We start from the raw sequence: 21,262 nt of genomic DNA on the forward strand, positions 1-21,262 counted from the left end.
CCTGCTGACTTGCTAGCTGCTAGCACTGCTCATTGAACACAAAGGGTCGTTAGCCACGAGCTAACGAGCGAGGTGCGTTAGATCGGGGGCGGGATGTAGTGGGCTGTCGGCGCTGTGATGTAGCCCACCACGTGGGCGGGGTTGGGGGCGGGGCAGTAGACCCGCGTGGCCCCAGGCTGCAGCGCCCCCCAGTGGGTGGAGGAGGGCAGGCAGGCGTGGTAGGAGGAGTGGTGGGTCAGGTGAGGAGGGGGCGGGGCCGAGGGCAGGTAGGTGGCAGGAGGCGGAGCTTCGTACGGCAGGTGCAGCAGCGACGGAGAGGGGTGCGTTTGATCCGGGTACAGGAGGGCAGAGGAGGCGGAGCCTAGAGGGGCGGGGGTCGCCGAGGAGGAGCCTTCCCCCGAGGGGGCGGGGCCTGATGGAGGACAGAGCAGATTCGATGAGAGGACGCCTCCAGTGATGTCACTCGAGTCAGGAGCGAGACCTCTGGAGCTCTTCTCGGCTGACACTGATCATTAATAATAAAGATTATTTCTCCAAAACTTATCAAGATGAGCAGCAAAATGTTTGCAGATAAACTATTTCTACATAACTATAGATTTACAAACATGTGGATGAATCCAAACGAGGTCTGAAAACTGATCTAACAGGAAGTCCCCGTCTGCCTTCAAAGAATAAACAGGAAGTAACCGTCTGTGACTTCCTGTTTGTACGTTGAAGGCAGCTGAAAACTAACCTGGTTCACTTTCCAGCCGAGAAGCAGCTCGTCTCCAACGAGGCAAGGAGAGGTGCATTGTGGGTAATGTAGGCAGCATGTTTTGACAGAAGAATGTGTCGAAGAGACACTGGGTTCATCCCAAGTCTCGTAATTGTCGTTTCCTCACTTGAAGACTTTTCTATATTGTCTTCATCACTATCCAACAGAATGTACTGACCACCGTGTCCGTCTGTCTGCCCGTCTCCTGCCCTGGTGGATTCTGGGTAGTAGGAGGGGGGCTGATGGAGGCCTCGCGTTGTCTCAGGGTATAAATGAGGGCCAGCTGGGGAAAGAAGACCAGAAACCATGACGTTAGGATGAAGGAGGGGAAGACACTAATAGAAACCATGACGTTAGGATAAAGGAGGGGAAGACACTAATAGAAACCATGACGTTAGGATAAAGGAGGGGAAGACACTAATAGAAACCATGACGTTAGGATAAAGGAGGGGAAGACACTAATAGAAACCATGACGTTAGGATAAAGGAGGGGAAGACACTCCTATAGAAACCATGACGTTAGGATAAAGGAGGGGAAGACACTAATAGAAACCATGACGTTAGGATAAAGGAGGGGAAGACACTAATAGAAACCATGACGTTAGGATAAAGGAGGGGAAGACACTAATAGAAACCATGACGTTAGGATAAAGGAGGGGAAGACACTCCTATAGAAACCATGACGTTAGGATAAAGGAGGGGAAGACACTAATAGAAACCATGACGTTAGGATAAAGGAGGGGAAGACACTAATAGAAACCATGACGTTAGGATAAAGGAGGGGAAGACACTCCTATAGAAACCATGACGTTAGGATAAAGGAGGGGAAGACACTCCTATAGAAACCATGACGTTAGGATAAAGGAGGGGAAGACACTCCTATAGAAACCATGACGTTAGGATGAAGGAGGGGAAGACACTAATAGAAACCATGACGTTAGGATGAAGGAGGGGAAGACACTAATAGAAACCATGACGTTAGGATAAAGGAGGGGAAGACACTCCTATAGAAACCATGACGTTAGGATAAAGGAGGGGAAGACACTCCTATAGAAACCATGACGTTAGGATAAAGGAGGGGAAGACACTCCTATAGAAACCATGACGTTAGGATAAAGGAGGGGAAGACACTAATAGAAACCATGACGTTAGGATAAAGGAGGGGAAGACACTAATAGAAACCATGACGTTAGGATAAAGGAGGGGAAGACACTCCTATAGAAACCATGACGTTAGGATAAAGGAGGGGAAGACACTAATAGAAACCATGACGTTAGGATAAAGGAGGGGAAGACACTAATAGAAACCATGACGTTAGGATAAAGGAGGGGAAGACACTAATAGAAACCATGACGTTAGGATAAAGGAGGGGAAGACACTCCTATAGAAACCATGACGTTAGGATAAAGGAGGGGAAGACACTAATAGAAACCATGACGTTAGGATAAAGGAGGGGAAGACACTAATAGAAACCATGACGTTAGGATAAAGGAGGGGAAGACACTCCTATAGAAACCATGACGTTAGGATAAAGGAGGGGAAGACACTCCTATAGAAACCATGACGTTAGGATAAAGGAGGGGAAGACACTCCTATAGAAACCATGACGTTAGGATGAAGGAGGGGAAGACACTAATAGAAACCATGACGTTAGGATGAAGGAGGGGAAGACACTAATAGAAACCATGACGTTAGGATAAAGGAGGGGAAGACACTCCTATAGAAACCATGACGTTAGGATAAAGGAGGGGAAGACACTCCTATAGAAACCATGACGTTAGGATAAAGGAGGGGAAGACACTCCTATAGAAACCATGACGTTAGGATAAAGGAGGGGAAGACACTAATAGAAACCATGACGTTAGGATAAAGGAGGGGAAGACACTAATAGAAACCATGACGTTAGGATAAAGGAGGGGAAGACACTAATAGAAACCATGACGTTAGGATAAAGGAGGGGAAGACACTCCTATAGAAACCATGACGTTAGGATAAAGGAGGGGAAGACACTCCTATAGAAACCATGACGTTAGGATAAAGGAGGGGAAGACACTAATAGAAACCATGACGTTAGGATAAAGGAGGGGAAGACACTAATAGAAACCATGACGTTAGGATAAAGGAGGGGAAGACACTAATAGAAACCATGACGTTAGGATAAAGGAGGGGAAGACACTCCTATAGAAACCATGACGTTAGGATAAAGGAGGGGAAGACACTCCTATAGAAACCATGACGTTAGGATAAAGGAGGGGAAGACACTCCTATAGAAACCATGACGTTAGGATAAAGGAGGGGAAGACACTCCTATAGAAACCATGACGTTAGGATAAAGGAGGGGAAGACACTCCTATAGAAACCATGACGTTAGGATAAAGGAGGGGAAGACACTAATAGAAACCATGACGTTAGGATAAAGGAGGGGAAGACACTAATAGAAACCATGACGTTAGGATAAAGGAGGGGAAGACACTAATAGAAACCATGACGTTAGGATAAAGGAGGGGAAGACACTCCTATAGAAACCATGACGTCAGAGGATGCTTACCATGAAGGGGCGGCTCCTGGTTCAGGTAGGGGTTGTAGTGATGGTAGGGGTAGGAGGGCTCTAGAGAGGTGGCGGGGTACGCCTGCTGCTGCTGCTGCCAACAGCCCTGATGGTACCACTGTGGGGTAATGCATTGACCAGCAGTAATGTTAGTAATTAATCAGCAGTAATGTTAGTCATTAATCAGCAGTAATGTTAGTCATTAATCAGCAGTAATGTTAATCATTAATCAGCAGTAATGTTAGTCATTAATCAGCAGTAATGTTGGTAATGTTAGTCATTAATCAGCAGTAATGTTAGTCATTAATCAGCAGTAATGTTAGTCATTAATCAGCAGTAATGTTAGTCATTAATCAGCAGTAATGTTAGTAATTAATCAGCAGTAATGTTAATCATTAATCAGCAGTAATGTTGGTAATGTTAGTCATTAATCAGCAGTAATGTTAGTCATTAATCAGCAGTAATGTTAGTCAATAATCAGCAGTAATGGCAATGTTAGCTCTTCTCTTACCTGGACTCCTAAGTTGAAGTAATACTGGAGGACTCTGCAGTCTATACACACACACACACACACACACACACACACACACACACAGTGAAACAAGACGCTGCAGCAGGAAGTGACATGCTGTGTTGTGTGTGTTGACCTCTGACCTCGGGGTAGGTCACTACCGTTGGGATCGTAGGAGTAAGGGGGCGGAGCCACCATGGTGCAGAGCGGTTCGCCCAACTCATTGACCAACCAGGGGGAAGCGGCTGTAATCGCCATAGCAACTAAGGACAGAACAATATAATTTGTTATATTGCACATTGTGTTTGTACCTGAGCGTGTATGTGTGTGTACCTGAGCGTGTATGTACCTGAGCGTGTATGTACCTGAGCGTGTATGTGTGTGTACCTGAGCGTGTATGTGTGTGTACCTGAGCGTGTATGTACCTGAGCGTGCTACGTGTGTGTACCTGAGCGTGTATGTGTGTGTACCTGAGCGTGCTACGTGTGTGTACCTGAGCGTGCTACGTGTGTGTACCTGAGCGTGCTACGTGTGTGTACCTGAGCGTGCTACGTGTGTGTACCTGAGCGTGCTACGTGTGTGTACCTGAGCGTGTATGTGTGTGTACCTGAGCATGTATGTGTATGTACCTGAGCGTGCTGCGTGTACCTGAGCGTGCTGCGTGTACCTGAGCGTGCTGCGTGTACCTGAGCGTGCTGCGTGTACCTGAGCGTGCTGCGTGTACCTGAGCGTGCATGTGTGCGTGTACCTGAGCGTGCATGTACCTGAGCGTGCATGTGTGTGTGTGTACCTGAGCGTGCGTGTGTGTGTGTGTACCTGAGCGTGTGTGTGTGTACCTGAGCATGTGTGTGTGTGTGTGTACCTGAGCGTGTGTGTGTGTGTACCTGAGCGTGTGTGTGTGTACCTGAGCGAGCGTGTATGTGTGTGTACCTGAGCGAGCGTGTATGTGTGTGTGTGTGTACCTGAGCGTGTATGTGTGTGTGTGGGTGTGTACCTGAGCGTGTATGTGTGTGTGTGGGTGTGTACCTGAGCGTGCTACGTGTGTGTGTGTGTACCTGAGCGTGTGTGTGTGTGTGTACCTGAGCGTGTGTGTGTGTACCTGAGCGAGCGTGTATGTACCTGAGCGAGCGTGTATGTGTGTGTACCTGAGCGTGTATGTGTGTGTGTGGGTGTACCTGAGCGTGTATGTGTGTGTGTACCTGAGCGTGTGTGTGTGTGTGTGTGTACCTGAGCGTGTGTGTGTGTGTGTACCTGAGCGTGTGTGTGTGTACCTGAGCGTGTGTGTGTGTGTGTGTGTACCTGAGCGTGTGTGTGTGTGTGTACCTGAGCGTGTGTGTGTACCTGAGCGTGTATGTGTGTGTACCTGAGCGTGCTACGTGTGTGTACCTGAGCGTGCTACGTGTGTGTACCTGAGCGTGCTACGTGTGTGTACCTGAGCGTGTATGTGTGTGTACCTGAGCATGTATGTGTGTGTACCTGAGCATGTATGTGTGTGTACCTGAGCATGTATGTGTATGTACCTGAGCGTGCTACGTGTGTGTACCTGAGCGTGCTACGTGTGTGTACCTGAGCGTGCTACGCGTGTGTACCTGAGCGTGCTACGTGCGTGTACCTGAGCGTGCTACGTGCGTGTACCTGAGCGTGCTACGTGCGTGTACCTGAGCGTGCTACGTGCGTGTACCTGAGCGTGCTGCGTGTACCTGAGCGTGCTGCGTGTACCTGAGCGTGCTGCGTGTACCTGAGCGTGCTGCGTGTACCTGAGCGTGCATGTGTGTGTGTACCTGAGTGTGTATGTGTACCTGAGCGTGCATGTGTGTGTACCTGAGCGTGTGTGTGTGTACCTGAGCGTGTGTGTGTGTACCTGAGCGTGTATGTGTGTGTGTGTGTACCTGAGCGAGCGTGTATGTGTGTGTGTGTGTACCTGAGCGTGTGTGTGTGTGGGTGTACCTGAGCGTGTATGTGTGTGTGTGTGTGTACCTGAGCGTGTATGTGTGTGTACCTGAGCGTGTGTGTGTGTACCTGAGCGTGTGTGTGTGTGTGTGTGTACCTGAGCGTGTGTGTACCTGAGCGTGTGTGTGTGTGTGTGTGTACCTGAGCGTGTGTGTGTACCTGAGCGTGTATGTGTGTGTACCTGAGCGTGTATGTGTGTGTGTACCTGAGCGTGTGTGTGTGTACCTGAGCGTGTATGTGTGTACCTGAGCGTGTATGTGTGTACCTGAGCGTGTATGTGTGTACCTGAGCGTGTATGTGTGTACCTGAGCATGTGTGTGTGTACCTGAGCGTGCTACGTGTACCTGAGCGTGCTACGTGTACCTGAGCGTGCTACGTGTACCTGAGCGTGTACGTGTGTGTACCTGAGCGTGGTACGTGTGTGTACCTGAGTGTACCTGAGCGTGCTACGTGTACCTGAGCGTGGTACGTGTGTGTACCTGAGCGTGGTACGTGTGTGTACCTGAGCGTGCTACGTGTGTGTACCTGAGCGTGCTACGTGTGTGTACCTGAGCGTGCTACGTGTGTGTACCTGAGCGTGCTACGTGTGTGTACCTCAGCGTGCTACGTGTGTGTACCTCAGCGTGCTACGTGTGTGTACCTCAGCGTGCTACGTGTGTGTACCTCAGCGTGCTACGTGTGTGTACCTGAGCGTGCTACGTGTGTGTACCTGAGCGTGCTACGTGTGTGTACCTGAGCGTGCTACGTGTGTGTACCTGAGCGTGCTACGTGTGTGTACCTGAGCGTGCTACGTGTGTGTACCTGAGCGTGCTACGTGTGTGTACCTCAGCGTGCTACGTGTGTGTACCTCAGCGTGCTACGTGTACCTCAGCGTGTATGTGTACCTGAGCGCACGTGTGTACCCGAGCGTGTGTGTGTACCTGAGCGAGCGTGTATGTGTGTGTGTGTGTACCTGAGCGTGTGTGTGTGTGGGTGTACCTGAGCGTGCATGTGTGTGTGTGTGTGTACCTGAGCGTGTATGTGTGTGTACCTGAGCGTGTGTGTGTGTACCTGAGCGTGTGTGTGTGTGTGTGTACCTGAGCGTGTGTGTACCTGAGCGTGTGTGTGTGTGTGTGTGTACCTGAGCGTGTGTGTGTACCTGAGCGTGTATGTGTGTGTACCTGAGCGTGTATGTGTGTGTGTACCTGAGCGTGTGTGTGTGTACCTGAGCGTGTATGTGTGTACCTGAGCGTGTATGTGTGTACCTGAGCGTGTATGTGTGTACCTGAGCGTGTATGTGTGTACCTGAGCGTGTATGTGTGTACCTGAGCGTGTATGTGTGTACCTGAGCGTGTATGTGTGTACCTGAGCGTGTATGTGTGTACCTGAGCATGTGTGTGTGTACCTGAGCGTGCTACGTGTACCTGAGCGTGCTACGTGTACCTGAGCGTGCTACGTGTACCTGAGCGTGCTACGTGTACCTGAGCGTGCTACGTGTACCTGAGCGTGCTACGTGTACCTGAGCGTGTACGTGTGTGTACCTGAGCGTGGTACGTGTGTGTACCTGAGTGTACCTGAGCGTGCTACGTGTACCTGAGCGTGGTACGTGTGTGTACCTGAGCGTGGTACGTGTGTGTACCTGAGCGTGCTACGTGTGTGTACCTGAGCGTGCTACGTGTGTGTACCTGAGCGTGCTACGTGTGTGTACCTGAGCGTGCTACGTGTGTGTACCTCAGCGTGCTACGTGTGTGTACCTCAGCGTGCTACGTGTGTGTACCTGAGCATGCTACGTGTGTGTACCTGAGCGTGCTACGTGTGTGTACCTGAGCGTGCTACGTGTGTGTACCTGAGCGTGCTACGTGTGTGTACCTGAGCGTGCTACGTGTGTGTACCTGAGCGTGCTACGTGTGTGTACCTGAGCGTGCTACGTGTGTGTACCTGAGCGTGCTACGTGTGTGTACCTCAGCGTGCTACGTGTGTGTACCTCAGCGTGCTACGTGTACCTCAGCGTGTATGTGTACCTGAGCGCACGTGTGTACCCGAGCGTGTGTGTGTACCCGAGCGTGTGTGTGTACCCGAGCGTGTTTGTGTGTGTGTGTACCTGAGCGTGCTACGTGTACCTGAGCGTGCTACGTGTACCTGAGCGTGCTACGTGTACCTGAGCGTGCTACGTGTACCTGAGCGTGTAATGTGTACCTGAGCGTGTAATGTGTACCTGAGCGTGTATGTGTGTGTACCTGAGCATGCTACGTGTACCTGAACGTGTAACGTGTATGTGTGTGTACCTGAGTGTGCTACGTGTACCTGAGCGTGCTACGTGTGTGTACCTGAGCGTGTATGTGTGTGTACCTGAGCGTGTATGTGTGTGTACCTGAGTGTGTGTGTGTACCTGAGCGTGTATGTGTGTGTACCTGAGTGTGTGTACCTGAGCGTGTATGTGTGTGTACGTACCTGAGCGTGTGACGTGTACCTGAGCGTGCATGTGACTGTACCTGAGCGTGCATGTGTGTGTACCTGAGCGTGCATGTGTGTGTACCTGAGCGTGTATGTGTGTGTGAGTGTACCTGAGCGTGTGTGTGTGTGTACCTGAGTGCGCGTGTGTACCTGAGCGTGTGTGTGTACACCTGAGCGTGTGTGTGTGTACCTGAGCGTGTGTGTGTACACCTGAGCGTGTGTGTGTACACCTGAGCGTGTGTGTACACCTGAGCGTGTGTGTGTACACCTGAGCGTGTGTGTGTGTGTGTACACCTGAGCGTGTGTGTGTGTACACCTGAGCGCGTGTGTGTGTACACCTGAGCGCGTGTGTGTGTACACCTGAGCGCGTGTGTGTGTACCTGAGCGTGTCTGCGTGGCTGCCGGCAGGTGTGCAGTTGCAGGGACACGTGATGGAGAAGAGGGTGAGGAGGAGGAAGAGGAGGGTGAAGAGCAGATGACTAAAGGCTTCACCACCTGAAACACACAGAACCAATCAGGACACTACAGGAAGCTTTAAAGAGTCAAGGCTTCAAAGTTTCAAAGAGTCAAGGCTTCAAAGAGTCAAGGCTTCAAAGAGTCAAGGCTTTAAGCTTCAAAGAGTCAAGGCTTCAAAGAGTCAAAGCTTCATGGCTTTAAAGAGTCAAGGCTCCAAAGAGTCAAGGCTTCAAGCTTCAAAGAGTCAAAGCTTCAAAGAGTCAAGGCTTCAAGATTCAACGAGTCAAGGCTTCAAAGAGTCAAGGCTTCAAAGAGTCAAGGCATCAAGCTACAAAGAATCAAGGCTTCAAAGCGTCAAGGCTTCAAAGCGTCAAGGCTTCAAAGCGTCAAGGCTTCAAAGAGTCAAGGCTTCAAAGAGTCAAGGCTTCATGGCTCCAAAGAGTCAAGGCTTCAAAGAGTCAAAGCTTCAAAGAGTCAAAGCTTCAAGCTTCAACGAGTCAAGGCTTCAAAGAGTCAAGGCATCAAAGCTTCAAAGAGTGTAAATAGTGTGTGTGTGTGTACCTGCTGTGTGTAAATAGTGTGTGTGTACCTGCTGTGTGTAAATAGTGTGTGTACCTGCTGTGTGTAAATAGTGTGCGTGTACCTGCTGTGTGTAAATAGTGTGCGTGTACCTGCTGTGTGTAAATAGTGTGCGTGTACCTGCTGTGTGTAAATAGTGTGTGTGTGTACCTGCTGTGTGTAAATAGTGTGTGTGTGTGTACCTGCTGTGTGTAAATAGTGTGTGTGTACCTGCTGTGTGTAAATAGTGTGCGTGTACCTGCTGTGTGTAAATAGTGTGCGTGTACCTGCTGTGTGTAAATAGTGTGCGTGTACCTGCTGTGTGTAAATAGTGTGCTTGTACCTGCTGTGTGTAAATAGTGTGCGTGTACCTGCTGTGTGTAAATAGTGTGCGTGTACCTGCTCTGTGTAAATAGTGTGTGTGTACCTGCTCTGTGTAAATAGTGTGTGTGTACCTGCTCTGTGTAAATAGTGTGTGTGTGTACCTGCTCTGTGTAAATAGTGTGTGTGTACCTGCTGTGTGTAGCTGTAGTTCATCTCTTGTCTCGATGGAGAGTCAGCAGCTCCTCTTTCCTGGTCGTCCTTTCAAAATAAGAGAAACATTATTTTGTCTCTGAACTTCATGATCATGTGACATGGGTCAGGTGATGGCAGACGGTTACCTGGCAGGTGGCAGGCTCAGCATCAGCGTAAACACCTGAGGTCTGGTAGTTCTGATCTGAAACGGGTCACATTAAGACGGCATCACTTCCTGTCGTCTCCGAGTGAAGACCTTCAGATCCAGGTACTCACCCTGAGAGATGTAGATGTAGTCCTCCGTGTACTCAGCTGACAAACACAGGAAGCAGATAAATATGACTTCTTGCTGAGTCTTTCACAATAAAAGGCTTCAGTCGAGCATCAGAGATGAAGAGTGGTTTTACCTTGGTCCTCCACGGTGCTGGCGTCCTCCTGGTCCTCCTCTGATGAACACACAGGTGTGATCCCAGGTGGAGGTGCGGGGGCGAGGGGCCCAGAGCCTCTCTGAACCCTATAGGAGGAGCCAGGTGGAGGGGGCGGGGCTCCCAGGGAGGGAGGCGGGGCCACAGCCGGGCCCTGAGGGAGGAGCCACATGACACGCATCAGTCCCAGGTACATTACTGTGGTGATCCTGGTGGATCAGACTCCGCATGGAGGGTCTCACCGGCATCGGCGGGAACACGGCGTCTCCGTCATCCAGCTGGTAGAAGGTGATGGTGGCGTCCAGGTCAGATTGCTCCTCCTCGGCCTCCGCGGGGAAACCGTACTGACCGTCTTTATTCAGAGCCGCCGCCAGCTGCCGGCGACTGCGGCTGGACAAACACACCGTTAACAACAAGTAGTCCTGTGGTCACCTGACCTGTCAGCACCTGTGTGTGTAAGTGTGCATGTGTGTGTGTGTGTGTGTGTGTGTGTGTGTGTGTGTGTGTGTGTAGGTGTTTGGGTGCGTGTGCGTGTCGTTTACCGTGACCTGAAGGCATAGCTCTCGTAGTCGTGGTAATATCTCCTTCCAGGGTGGTAATAGGTCAACTGAGGACCAATCAGGTGACGGTTCAGGAAACGGGTGGAGCTTCTGACCAGAATCCATGAGAAGAAAAAACACACACAAACACAGGTGTTGGTCAGACATGTTCCTGACCTTCAGGTGGCGTCTGCTCCAGTCCCACCTGGAGGTCCCGTAGCGAGGCGGTCTGGCTGGGTGGTGGTGGTGGTGTGGGGGGGCGTAGGGGTCGTAGGTCATGGCCCCTGGGGACAGGGAGGGAGGCGGCCGGCTGGCCGGCTGGAAGCGGGGGGGCAGGACGGAGGGGGGCGGGCCGTAGGACGGCGGCATCAGAAGCTCCGCCCCCTTCAACCCGCTGCTACCACGAGACTTCCTGAAGTACCGATGACGGTGATGATGTCGCTGACCACGAGAGTCCGTATCTGGCAGAAGAGACATGAAGATATGAAGACAGTAGAGACATGAAGATATGGATAGGAGACATGAAGACATTGAGGCATGAAGACATGGACAGTAGAGACATGGACAGTAGAGACATGAAGACAGTAGAGACATGAAGATATGGATAGGAGACATGAAGACATTGAGACATGAAGACATGGACAGTAGAGACATGAAGGCATTGAGACATGAAGACAGACAGTAGAGACATGAAGACAGTAGGGACATGAAGACAGTAGAGACATGAAGGCATTGAGACATGAAGGCATTGAGACATGAAGACAGTAGGGACATGAAGACAGTAGAGACATGAAGGCATTGAGACATGAAGACAGACAGTAGAGACATGAAGACAGTAGGGACATGAAGACAGTAGGGACATGAAGACAGTAGAGACATGAATACATGAAGACAGTAGGGATATGAAGACAGTAGGGACATGAAGACATGAAGACAATATAGACATGAAGACATGGACAGTAGAAATATGAAAACAGTAGACATGAAGACATTGAGACATGAAGACAGTAGAGACATGAAGGCATTGAGACATGAAGACAGACAGTAGAGACATGAAAACAGTAGAGACATGAAGACAGTAGGGACATGAAGACAGTAGGGACATGAAGACAGTAGAGACATGAATACATGAAGACAGTAGGGACATGAAGACATGAAGACATTATAGACATGAAGACATGTACAGTAGAAATATGAAAACAGTAGACATGAAGACATTGAGACAGTAGGGACATGAAGACAGTAGGGACATGAAGACATTATAGACATGAAGACATGTACAGTAGAAATATGAAAACAGTAGACATGAAGACATTGAGACATGAATACAGTAGATACATGGAGACAGTAGAGACACAAAGACAGTAGAGACACAAAGACAGTAGAGACATGAAGACAGTAGGGACATGAAGACAGTAGGGACATGAAGACAGTAGGGACATGAATACATGAAGACAGTAGGGACATAGAGACATGAAGACAGTAGGGACATGAAGACATTAGACATGAAGACATGGACAGTAGAAATATGAAAACAGTAGACATGAAGACATTGAGACATGAATACAGTAGATACATGGAGACAGTAGATACATGGAGACAGTAGAGACACAAAGACAGTAGAGACACAAAGACAGAAGAGACATGAAGACATGGACAGTATAAACATGAATACATGAAGACAGTAGAGACATGGACAGTAGAAACATGTAGACAGAAGAAACATGAAGACATGGACAGTAGAGACATGGAGACAGTAGAGACATGGAGACAGAAGAGACATGAAGACATGGACAGTAGAGATATGAAAACAGTAGACATGAAGACAGTAGAAACATGAAGACAGAAGAGACAGTCGAGACATGAAGACATGGAGACAGAAGAGACAGTGAAGACATGAAGACAGTAGAGACATGAAGACAGTAGAAACATGAAGACATGGACAGTATAGAGACATGAAGACACTAGAGACATGAAGACAGAAGAGACATGAAGACAGAAGAGACATGAAGACATGGACAGTAGAGACATGAAGACAGTAGAGACATGGACAGTAGAAACATGGAGACATAAGAGACAGTCGAGACATGAAGACATGGACAGTAAAGACATGAAGACAGTAGAGACATGGACAGTAGAAACATGGAGACATAAGAGACAGTTGAGACATGAAGACAGAAGAGACATGAAGACATGGACAGTAGAGACATGAAGACAGTAGAGACATGGACAGTAGAAACATGGAGACAGAAGAGACAGTAGAGACATGAAAACAGAAGAGACATGAAGACAGTAGAAACATGAAGACATGGACAGTATAGAGACATGAAGACAGTAGAAACATGAAGACATGGACAGTATAGAGACATGAAGACAGAAGAGACATGAAGACATGGACAGTAGAGACATGAAGACAGTAGAGACATGGACAGTAGAAACATGGAGAAATAAGACAGTCGAGACATGGAGACAGTAGAGACATGGACAGTAGAAACATGGAGAAATAAGACAGTCGAGACATGGAGACAGTAGAGACATGGACAGTAGAAACATGGAGACAGAAGACAGTCGAGACATGAAAACAGAAGAGACATGAAAACAGAAGAGACATGAAGACAGTAGAAACATGAAGACATGGACAGTATAGAGACATGAAGACAGTAGAGACAGAAGGTATTAGACCAAACATCTGGAGGGGAGACACAAAGTGGACCTCAAAGTGAACGAACCCAGGTCTCCTTTCCTGATGGGAGCAGTAACGTTCCAGGCTGGAACTGGATTGACTGGTTTCAGATCCGTCAGAGGAACCAGGTGTCTGAGACAGAAGGACATGAATGAGGACATGAATAAGGACATTGATGAAGACATGAGGACATGAATGAGGACATGAATGAGTGTTACTTCTCTCCCAGCTCCTCAATGAAGACGGTGACAGCAGACGGGTGGGTTCCTACTTCCTGGATGAAGGCGTTGTAGTACTTCCCCTTCGGCTCCAGACGCACCTGAGACAGACGGTTACAATTATGGAGACACGTGAGACAGACGGGTTACAATTATGGAGAAAACGTGAGACAGACAGGTTACAATTATGGAGACACGTGAGACAGACCGATGGATGTGGACATCCAGCAAGCCGATTGGTTCACTAAACTCCTTGAGGGAGGTTTCAACACCAGGTGCAACAAAAGTATACATACTACAGTATAAAATACACTAGGTACATCGAATCCTTCAAAGTACATAACACACTTGCTTCTGAGGGACAAGCTGGAGCAGACCAGGGTGGACCACCACCTCACTGCATGGATCCTGGACTACCTCACCAACCGTCCACAGTATGTGCGGATACGGGAGTGCGAGTCAGACTGGTGTCCTGCAGCACGGGAGCCTCACAAGGAACCGTTCTGGCTCCATTCCTCTTCTCCATTTACACCTCAGACTTCAAAACACAACTCTGCTAACTGCCACCTGCAAAATTTCTCTGACGACTCTGCAATCGTCAGCCTCATCTCCGCCGATGATGACAAGGAGTACAGAGAACTGAACCAGAACTTTTTACGATGGTGCTAGCGGAACCGCCTCCAGATAAACTCTAGTAAGACCAAGGAGCTGGTGGTGGACTTCCGCCGGGGTAAACGCTCTCCTCCGGTAGGAAAAGCCATGCGAGCGAATGACAGAGCCGAGAGAGTTGATGTACAGAGAGAAGAGGACCCAGGACGGCGCCTTGAGGGACTCCAGTAGTGAAAGGACAAGGTTCAGACACAGATCCTCTCCAAGTTACCCGGTAGGTGCGGTCGTTGAGGTAGGATGAGAAGCTCTTCAGCTTCTGAGGAAACTGATGACGAGTCAGATGTCCTTAGAGCTACAGTACTGATCATGAAGCAGTATTTGAACTAGTAGTTGCAGTATTACTTTTACCTGACACTTGTCTCCCAGGAAGTACTGCCTCCCTGCAAACACCATGTAGTCCGTCTTCTGCATTTCTGTCAGATAAACATTGGTTATTATTATAATATCGCGTTAACAGTTAAATCATGGTGAGTGAATATAAAACATGAACGTGTGAGTTCCTCTCCAGGACTCGTACCTTTACAGGTGTCCTGCCACACATCAAACTCCAGGTTTCGGTACGCTTCTCCATCCAGAGACTTCATGACCTTATAAGGAAGAGACAGTCTGGCAGGGGGTGGGGCTTCTACAGGAGGCTGACCAATAAAAACAACGGGATCAATGCAGCTTTCAGGATTGGACAATAAAACATGTATTTTGTTATTGTGTACAGGTCAGAGTTCTTATCAAGTTCAGACACACCCCTGTAACCGTGGGGCCTGTGGGGGTCGTATGTACGCATTACATACACAGACAGCTGCTCAGTGACAGTAAAACTGCAGGAGAAGAAGACGCCATTAAAAAGCTAACCACAATAACCTCCAATACGGTCACATGACATCACCGCCAGTCTCCCCTCACCTTCGTCTCGGCTGTCACAGCGCGCTGTTTATCGTCAGTAGCTCCACCCGCCTCCGCCTCCTCCCTGTGGAACAAAACAAACACACCCGAGTACAACATGATGTCACTGGACAGGTGAGCAAACAGGAAATGATGAGACTGACTCAGTAAACACAGAACAAACAGGAAGTGTTGAGACTGTGTACCTGTGACATCGGTCCTCAGGTGTGTCGTAGCCAAAGTCAACATCACTACACATTGATGGGCTGTTTCTATAGCGACGACCTCCAACCCTGAAGGCCTCCATGGCTTGACAGAGCTCCGCCTCCTCAAACCCAAACACCTGAGTGTAGAGCAGCTCATAGAAAAGAGCTAAACACACACACACACACACTATTTACACACACACTATACACAAATTAGTCTCACACACACACACACACACACACACACACACACACACACACAGAGTACTCACACTGACAGAGCGCAGCAGACACGGGGTACGTCCTCGGGTAAACAATGTCATAGTGACCGTTGATGGAGCAACACAGCGTTACCTAGGCAACAAAGAGACAAGATGAGTCAGCAGCATGACTGTGTGAACTCATCCATTAGAGCAGTCCACGCGTATCGGTTTAAAACCTCTTACAACTGAACATTTGGCCCACTTTGTGGGAAATACTGACGCGTTTCATTTTGCCAAAACAACAACAACTTCTTCACCTTGTCAACAAAGTCGTCCTCTGAGATCACCGTCGCAGGTTTCCCCGGGTAACGGTAGATCAGGAAGCAATGCCTGCACCCATAAAACACATGCATGTACTAGTGTACACCCATAAAACACACATATGTACTAGTGTACACCCATAAAACACACATATGTCTGAGTGTACACCCATAAAACACACATATGTACTAGTGTACAGGGATGGGTATCGTTTGGGTTTTTTCCGATACCGGTGCTAAACCGATACTTTTAAAACGATACCGGTGCCTGAACCGATACTTTTTTATTGCCATGGCAATTCTTTTTCTTAAAATTGAACAATACATTAACTGTTTAAAGTATACTTTACATATAAATAAATACATACATACAACACACTTGTCTTCAAACTACAGCTTCAAACCTTTTAACTTCAAACTATAAAAATATATATTTAAAAAAGAACAGACACAAGCATCATGGCCTGATGGGACCGTGTGCAACAGAACTCAGACTCTGTTGATCCTAAAACTGCTGCTTTACTGGACTACACGTCACCATTAATATCAACTGGAGAGATTTGTTCCATCAAGCCGAGGACGGCGTTCAAAAGCTCGTGCTCGTGTCTGCAGCGATCTCTGTGTGCGCGCACTGTGTGTGTGAGCGCTGGAAGCCCCGCCCCCTCGAGCCCCGCTCTGCATGCAGGCGGACAGAGAGCAGAGCAGCGAGTGTGCTCTGATCCACGCTATCTTAATAGTATCGATACATCAAAATCCTATCGTTTTTAACGTACGGGTACTGCGCTACATTTTTAGTATCTATATACCGTGCAACATTACAGAGTAGTGTAAAAAAAAAAAAAGGATTTAAATCGGCTCAGGCACCGGAAGAAAGCACCGAAATCTGCGTTGCTTTTCGGTCCAGTAGGTACCGGACGTGTTGGAACTGGTGCCATATTGGCACCAGTTCTCGGTACCCAACCCTATTAGTGTACACCCATAAAACACACGTATGTACTAGTGTACACCTATAAAACACACATATGTACTACAGCGCACCCATAAAACACACATATCTGCAGTATGTAGTATGTAGTCTGCAGTATGTAGTATGTAGTCTGCAGTATGTAGTCTACAGTATGTAGTCTACAGTATGTAGTCTACAGTATGTAGTCTACAGTATGTAGTCTGCAGTCTACAGTATGTAGTCTGCAGTATGTAGTATGTAGTCTGCAGTATGTAGTCTACAGTATGTAGTCTGCAGTATGTAGTATGTAGTCTGCAGTATGTAGTCTGCAGTATGTAGTCTACAGTATGTAGTCTGCAGTATGTAGTCTGCAGTATGTAGTCTGCAGTCTACAGTATGTAGTCTGCAGTATGTAGTATGTAGTCTACAGTATGCAGTCTGCAGTATGTAGTATGTAGTCTACAGTATGTAGTCTACAGTATGTAGTCTACAGTATGTAGTCTACAGTATGTAGTATGTAGTCTACAGTATGTAGTCTACAGTATGTAGTCTGCAGTATGTAGTATGTAGTCTACAGTATGTAGTCTGCAGTATGTAGTATGTAGTCTGCAGTATGTAGTCTACAGTATGCAGTCTGCAGTCTGTAGTCTGCAGTCTGTAGTCTGTAGTCTGCAGTCTGTAGTCTGCAGTCTGCAGTATGTAGCATGTAGTCTGCAGTATGTAGCATGTAGTCTGCAGTATGTAGTCTGCAGTCTGCAGTATGTAGCATGTAGTCTGCAGTATGTAGCATGTAGTCTGCAGTATTTAGCATGTAGTCTGCAGTATTTAGCATGTAGTCTGCAGTATTTAGCATGTAGTCTGCAGTATGTAGTCTGCAGTATGTAGTCTGCAGTCTGCAGTCTGTAGTCTGCAGTCTGCAGTCTGTAGCATGTAGCATGTAGTCTGCAGTCTGTAGCATGTAGCATGTAGTCTGCAGTATTTAGCATGTAGTCTGCAGTATGTAGTCTGCAGTCTGTAGTCTGTAGTCTGCAGTCTGCAGTCTGTAGCATGTAGCATGTAGTCTGCAGTCTGTAGCATGTAGCATGTAGTCTGCAGTCTGTAGCATGTAGCATGTAGTCTGCAGTATTTAGCATGTAGTCTGCAGTATGTAGTCTGCAGTAAATTAAATCAGGTGTACCCGAGTGATTCTCACCTGTAGAGCTGAGACAGAGCCTTGATCTCCACCTGACCCACAGTCTCCTGAAAACACACACACACACACACACGCTGTCACACAATGCTACACATTGCGGACTGAAGGGTCAAAGGTCACAGCAACTCACCTTGGGGTCCTCCAAGCGCTCCAGATATTTCTCAAATGAACCTTCAACAAACTGAAAGACAAAACAGACCAACTGAAATTAACCTGGTAAACTAGCCTACTACCACCCCTCCCCCGCTAGCGTCCTTAACCAACCCCCCCATTAGCGCCCTTAACCAACCCCCCCATTAGCGTCCTTAACCAACCCCGCCCTTTAGCGTCCTTAACCAATCCCACACCCCCCACCCATTAGCGCCCTTAACCAAGCCCCCCATTAGCGTCCTTAACCAACCCCACCCCATTAGCGTCCTTAACCAACCCCGCCCTTTGGAGCCCTTAACCAACCCCCCCATTAGCGTCCTTAACCAACCCCGCCCTTTAGCGCCCTTAACCAACCCCACCCCTTTAGCGCCCTTAACCAACCCCACCCCTTTAGCGCCCTTAACCAACCACCCCTTTAGCGCCCTTAACCAACCACCCCTTTAGCGCCCTTAACCAACCCCACCCCATTAGCGTCCTTAACCAACCCCACCCCATTAGCGTCCTTAACCAACCCCCCACCCCCCCACCCATTAGCGTCTTTAACCAACCCCCCACCCCATTAGCATCTTTAACCAACCCCACACCCCCCACCCTTTAGCGCCCTTAACCACCCCCCCCCCCCCCCGAGTTTTCCTGATCTGATGTGAGGTCCTGGGAAAGCCCTCCGAGGCAAACTTGTATTTGTGATGTTGGGCTATATAAAATAAACTGAATTGAACTTAACCAACCACCCCCCCCCCCCCCCCCCCGTTAACTAACCGGTTCAAAGTTGCATCTGTTGGCTCTCATGAAGTCGGCGCAGTCCTGACGGATCCTCTGATGGTAGTTCTGAGAGTAATACAACTACACACACACACACACACACACACACACACACACACACACGCACACACACACACACACCTCATAAAGTTCTGCCACAGACAGATGACCCCTGACCCCCCCCCCCCCCCATGTCTGACCCCTGACCCCCATAGTCTGACCCCTGACCCCCATAGGCTGACCAGGGCTGCAACTAACGATTATTTTAATAATCGATTGATTATTTTTTCGATTAATCGGATAAAAAAACGTTTTTATCAAAAAAGCTTTCATTTCCAACCCTTTATTCAAAAACAGAAGTGACAGTGCAAAATATCTTCAGAAAGTGCACAAACAGGTTGCTCCTTGAACATCCCTGAGCTGTTAATTAAAACAAAATGGACTAACACTAAAAACATACACATCTATGCTTTACATCTGCCAAATGTGAGCCCTTTTCACTGTAATTGATCCCTCCAGAGGCTGCATTTACATACCCTGCTTTATCAATATGTATGAAATACTGGACAGAGGGAAGCTGTACTGCACCATATAGAGCGTCCTCTTCCTTAAACTCGTTCATTCTGGGTCTCTTAGGACCACGACGTCACGTTGTTGGCTAAGCCCAACTACGTGATTTGCTTCATTCTACTTTGAGTAAAAAAAAAAAAACCTGCAGCCAGATCCTCCGGTGAGCCGGTTTAACGTTAACGAGTGACTGGTGAACTGAACCAGACCGGGGGGTGACGGCATGTTTCATCACGTTACGGTTTTTTACAAGCAAGACTGAACTGTAACGGAACATAACGTAACTTTAACGACAATACACAACCCAAACACGTTAGCTAACGCGATAGCAAGCTGACTAGCTTCCATTAAAAACAAGTTTGAGGAACATGAAGACGCTGATTGGCCAAGACTCGACTTGTCAAAGATCTTCTATTTTTGAGAAGATCACGACCTCAGCTTTTCTCGTGTCTCACTCCAATCTCAGAAACGCTGGCCGGCCAGTTGCTCTGCTCCGCTCTTTTTTTTCTTCTCCGCGACTTATTGCTCGGCGTAATAATCGCGCGACACAACGAATCGATAATGAAATTTGTTGCCAACACTTTTGATAATCGATTTTTATCGATTCGTTGTTGCAGCCCTAAGGCTGACCCCTGATCCCCATAGGCTGACCTCTGGCCCCCATAGGCTGACCTCTGGCACCCATAGGCTGACCCCGACCCCATTGTCTGACCCCATAGTCTGACCTCTCACCCCCATAGGCTGACCCCATAGTCTGACCCCGGCCCCATAGGCTGACCTCTCGGCCCCCATAGGCTACCCCGACCCCATAGTCTGGCCCCATAGTCTGACCTCTGGCCCCCATAGGCTGACCTCTCACCCCCATAGGCTGACCTCTCACCCCCATAGGCTGACCCCATAGTCTGACCCCATAGGCTGACCTCCGGCCCCCATAGTCTGACCTCTGGCCCCCATAGTCTGACCTCTGGCCCCCATAGTCTGACCTCTGATCCCCATAATCTGACCTCCGGCCCCCATAATCTGACCTCTCACCCACATAGGATGACCCTTGGCCCCTATAGGGTGACCTCTGATCCCCATAGTCTGACCTCTGGCCCACATAGTCTGACCTCTCGCCCACATAGTCTGACCTCTCGCCCACATAGTCTGACCCTTGGCCCCATAGGCTGACCTCTGGCCCCCATGGTCTGACCTCTGGCCCCCATGGTCTGACGTCTGACCTCTGCCCCCCCCCAGGCCGCTTCAGTCGGCTCACCTGTTCTGACACGGCTCTGAACAGACTGGACGCGTCTCGCGCCACCATCTTCCGGTAGAGGCCCAGGCTGCACAGGTACTCGTCCATGTTGACGAAGTACTTCTTCAGGCCTTTCTGCATCCCGACACGCTGCGCGGTCCTCTCGGTATTCCCGGTAACTCGGCGTTCAGGTCTCTCGGTCTCTCGGTCCACTGCTCCGGTCCAGACGCGCTGCACGAGCCGCCTTCACGCGCACAGGTGAGTCTAATCAGGGCTGATGAGCGCGCGGCGCCGCTGCGTTCAGGGACCCGGAGACGGTCAGAAATATCCATCCTTTGTTGGACAACTTTACACTGTCTGACGTCACATTCAGTCTGACGTCAGACAGAAGGATACAATAGAATATTTATGAATAAAATATAAAACAAATATAAATACATGAATAAAGTAGTGAGGTACTCTGATCTTTACTGTTGTAATAGTATCAGCTAAATGCTTGTTTAGTTTAATATTGTTCATAATGCATCCTGTTTGTTTGGTTAT

General features: G+C 48.7%; 1 protein-coding gene across 1 annotated transcript; it reads right to left on the reverse strand.

Annotated features, from left to right (window-relative positions):
* Nucleotides 1-77: 77 nt before the first annotated feature.
* On the reverse strand, nucleotides 78-20,860 carry alg13 (ALG13 UDP-N-acetylglucosaminyltransferase subunit; the record flags this gene model as incomplete). The annotated part of the gene is made up of 25 exons (XM_079219842.1): nucleotides 78-412; nucleotides 936-1,037; nucleotides 3,303-3,420; nucleotides 3,814-3,854; nucleotides 3,957-4,076; nucleotides 8,577-8,691; nucleotides 9,724-9,792; nucleotides 9,873-9,928; nucleotides 10,003-10,038; nucleotides 10,134-10,305; nucleotides 10,394-10,541; nucleotides 10,694-10,801; nucleotides 10,896-11,151; nucleotides 13,420-13,505; nucleotides 13,592-13,692; nucleotides 14,609-14,673; nucleotides 14,778-14,895; nucleotides 15,161-15,224; nucleotides 15,346-15,511; nucleotides 15,618-15,699; nucleotides 15,866-15,938; nucleotides 18,007-18,053; nucleotides 18,137-18,187; nucleotides 18,916-18,999; nucleotides 20,741-20,860. 25 exons carry the CDS (start codon nucleotides 20,858-20,860, stop codon nucleotides 78-80), a joined length of 2,733 nt encoding a protein of 910 aa, XP_079075968.1.
* Nucleotides 20,861-21,262: the final 402 nt, after the last annotated feature.

Source organism: Taurulus bubalis, assembly GCF_910589615.1.
Source record: "Taurulus bubalis genome assembly, chromosome: 6".
Taxonomy (NCBI): domain Eukaryota; kingdom Metazoa; phylum Chordata; class Actinopteri; order Perciformes; family Cottidae; genus Taurulus; species Taurulus bubalis.